Source organism: Eutrema salsugineum, unplaced genomic scaffold (genome assembly GCF_000478725.1).
Source record: "Eutrema salsugineum unplaced genomic scaffold, Eutsalg1_0 scaffold_1, whole genome shotgun sequence".
NCBI lineage: Eukaryota > Viridiplantae > Streptophyta > Magnoliopsida > Brassicales > Brassicaceae > Eutrema > Eutrema salsugineum.
Window position 1 is genome coordinate 14,976,029 of NW_006256909.1, and position 4,367 is coordinate 14,980,395.

Consider the following 4,367-nt stretch of genomic DNA (forward strand, 5'->3'; position numbering starts at 1 on the left):
TAACTTCTGAATTCATGTATTAGCGTGTCAATATGGAAATATCATAACATTTGAATAAAATATAGAAAATTTCCCATTAATTTAAATGGATAATGTACATCTATTCTTATTTTTGTTTAAGTACGATCTTTCTTTAATTTAGATACTTAATGGATATGAATATGTAAATTTACCATTATTCAAGTAGATATTTATGAAAAGTTTGGTATTATCTCTATATTATTGTATTTTTTTTGTTCCGCTATTTAAGTAAATACATAATATACACATATCAAAACTAAAGTTTGAAAAAAAAAGATTAAACACCAATGCATGTTACTGGGAATATTCAGACTACATCAGTGATTGATAGACCGATGCATGATTCATATAAATCGTTTAACCAATAATTATTTTTTTGAAAAGTCGCAACTTTACATAAAAATTCACACAATATGTTCTGAAAAGTTGCAAATAGACATAACCCATGGACAGAATTCATTGAATCTACCTACTTACTTATTTCGTTCTTTCCCTATATATATATATATATATATATATATATATATGTTATCTTAACAAGAAGAATAGTTGTTCTTCAAATAAACATATCAAACCAGAAAAAAGAAAAAAAAACACAAAAAATCCCAAGCCCTTATCCTCCGTGATGGATTCATATGATGCAGTTCGTGATTTGCATGCATGGAGGACCGACTGGAACATTGGCGTCAAGGTCTTGAGACGATGGTTTTTTGTTCATCGAAACGGGAATCCAGGCTTAGCATTCGTTTTCGTTGATGAACATGTAAGCTCGTGATAACATATATGTTTTTATTGTACTTTAGCATGTTATATAATGCGATTGTCATTATATTTTTTTATAATTCAGGGCTCTAGAATTTATGGTACTTGTGGTGCTACGTGTTATGAGTACTTCGAGAGGGTTTGCCCTGAAGGAGGATGGGTAAGACTGACCAATTTTGGCTTGATTTGGTCGGATTGGGAAAAGAAGGAAAGAGTTACTAAACACAAATCCCAGATCACTCTCAACTCGGAGACCAAGGCTTCACGGATCAGGCCATTGTCTGAAGATCCCTTCATGAATTTCGTTGATTTTGATGAGATTTATAATCGTCCCTATAATCACTTGTACCCAGTTGGTATGATTTTGATTTACACTCTTTAAAAATCAAAACCCGATAAATGTTTTACAATAGTTTAGTTGTTTTAAAATTATTTTATTTTATCCATGCATGGCTAATAAAGTACTTTATTTTTTGCAGATCTTATTGGAGTGTTGGTGAATGTTGGTGAACTCTTAACATCTGAGTCCTCAAATGGAAGTACTGAAAAAACGCTGAAGTTCACTATCAAGAATCTTGAGTAAGAATACTTTAAGTTTGACTCATATAAATTATGATAAATAATGAGGAAAATAATTATTAATTTTAATTTTGACAAAGGGATCGGACTGTTAATTGCTTGGCTCATGGTGATTTCGCTGTTGATATCAAGAACCAGACTGTAGGCGTAGATGGTCCGGTTGCGATTTGTGTATTGACGGATTGGATGGTCAACAAATATCAAGGTATGTGATCTATAAATTTTAATGATGTTTTATATCATGCAAATAACCTAAATAATTAAACGTAGGAATAGTTGTATTCTGATTTCTTCACTTGACTTTTATTTTAGATGAAATAACCATCCATGATCATGAGAATATTGGCTTCTCACGTTTCTTTGTTACTCCACCTATTGACGAGGTTCTCATCTACCGTAGGAAGTAAGTATAAGAAACTTTTGGTTACTTAAAATTCAGTTTATTTAACTAATATTATACTTATATATAAATATAATGGATAGGATTTGGGAAAGGATCAAGAAGAGAATGGAGGATGCAGGAAACCATGGAATGTGACTTGCATAAATGGCGGTTCTATGAGTTTATCGTTTTCGTATTTCTCTTATTATTATGTTTAAGACTTCATGGCGTGATGTTATCCTTACTATGTTTTCTTATGTTTTAACTTAAACTCGGTACTGCGTTTAAATAATTATGTTGTTTTTAATCTAAAAATTTTAATTTCTGTTATTTATATAACCTGCTCTAAAATATCTGATTAGTTAACTTTAGAAATAAATAGTTAAACCAGATATACACTACATTCGTATTCATAATAATTAATAGTTAAATCAGATATACACTAATTTGTAAGATTCATATATATCTCTATCATATTTTCTGTAACTTTAGAAGATTTTATCTTAGAAATCTTACATACTTGTATAGTCAAAAAAAATGTGAATCTAAATAAATCACATATTTTTAATATGAAGAAATAGTATATATTAAAATCTAGAAATTTAGTAGTTTTTGGTAGTTATACAAAATTAAAAAAAGTAAACTTCTGTGCAAAAAATATTAACTGGAATTCTATTTTCCCAAAATGGTCACATATTTTCACGCAAATAAGAAAATTTATAAATTTCAATGTTTAGCCATTAAGCAAATAATTTTAAACTATATATTTTACTCATCTTTAAGGTTTATCGCTTTGAAAAATTATTAGTAACTATTTAAAAGTATTAAAACATACCATGTTTTTTTAGTTTAAAATCCTAAAGACTACCTCCTTAAACACGCATATAAAAGAGTTTTTCATTATTCTTATGAACAGAATAAAGAAACACATTTTCTTAGCTTAGAATCTAGGCTCTGTTTAGTGTTTAGTTATTAAAAAAACTTACATAATATTTCAGTGTTGGCTATGACATTGATCAGATTTGTGCTTAACACTAAGAAAGAAATCACCGGAAATGTTGATATCAACGTTGTTACTACGTGGTTACAAACAACGTAGAAAGAAAAACTACATACAGATAAATCAAAATATTAATGTATGAACGAATAATCATAAAATTATAAATAGTGCATATAGCATAACAATTTTTAATTCTTAAAGTTCTATATCACAGTGTTACTTTTCGGGCGCTATAATTATGTCAGTTGAACTTGCCAAAGATTATAAATAATTAGATTCCCCTGTCAAAGTTATTTCAAGCAAAAATTCTTACAGATTGATTTGCTTTATTCTGCATTGAAAAGTAATCTTCTATCGGTTGATAGACCGTTGCATGTTACACTAGGAAATTGTAAAAACATACGAATATTTAAATATTATTACCCAAAAATTATATAACTATTCTAACGTATATTTATTTATTAATTTGTAATTATCCGATTTTGGACTAATGAAAAGAAAACAATTATGGGTTGTGGTTTCAAGTATCATTTACCAAGTTCTTCTATTACTAAGATCCGAAAGATTTAAAACTAATAAGGTTGTATCATCTGAATTTAATCAAGCAATCTACTTCAAAGCTTCCAGGTTTATGTTTTTTTCTACTATACTATAATGTTTCAATAAATTTATAGACATTGTTTTTTATTAGTTTTAGGGTTATTCTATTTATCTGGAATATTGTATTTAGACAAATGAGTATTGAATTCTTATAGTGATACACTCTCTCACTAAGGAATATGAACTCCAATGCATTAAACATCTTTCTCTCATTTGTTCACTTTGCTTGAGGACAACCAAAGGACAGTTTGACAAATCGTTTCTTAAATATATATTTAAGTTCACATTTGAATCAATTGTCATTTAATTTTGTTAGTTTTGACGAAACGTAGCTTAAGTATATAAAACCCGCCTTTAAAAGCATAACCGTCGTTTCTAAAGTATATTAAGCCCGAATCGTTGCATAAGTATTTAAAACCCGTCTTTAAAAGCAAAACCGTCGTTTATAAAGTATATTAAACCCGCGTTTTAAAACATAATAACCGTTTATGGACTCCGTCTTATAAAAACAACGTTCATTTGTCTCATTTTTCATCTCCAAACAAAATAAAAATAACAAATGGCTCCATGTAATAGAGTTTCTGAACTTCAGAAGATAAACGGCGGGCAACGTATTTGTGTCCAAGTTGTTCAAAATTATTATGATTTCACTCTCATTGGTTGCCCTAATCGGAAGTTAGTTCTCGCTGATGAATTTGTAAGTTTGTGAGATTTTAAAAGATTATCCCTGTTCATGTTTTGGGAATGTAATCGTTTATTGATTATTTTTTACTAAAACTGTGTAGGACAATCGCATCCTGTGTACCATGCCATTTGAAATACTTGACAAATTCGAGAATGTATTGCTCGAAGGAGAGTGGTATTTTCTTGGTAATTTTGCAGTTACCGACAGATTACCCCATCCAAGCATATCATCAAACAACTGTCATATACGTTTGAACGAGGATACAATCACTGAGAAAACCGATCCGAAGTCTTCCAGAGAAATATATTCTTTCTGTGCATACATAGATATTTTGCTTG

At 29.3% G+C, this 4,367-nt stretch overlaps 1 protein-coding gene across 1 annotated transcript; it reads left to right on the forward strand.

Annotated features, from left to right (window-relative positions):
- Nucleotides 1-646: 646 nt before the first annotated feature.
- LOC112082049 lies at nt 647-1,769 on the forward strand. Its single transcript, XM_024149140.1, has 5 exons — nt 647-784; nt 869-1,139; nt 1,263-1,362; nt 1,443-1,567; nt 1,675-1,769. Exons 1-5 carry the CDS (start codon nt 647-649, stop codon nt 1,767-1,769), a joined length of 729 nt encoding a protein of 242 aa, XP_024004908.1.
- The last annotated feature ends 2,598 nt before the right edge of the window (nt 1,770-4,367 follow it).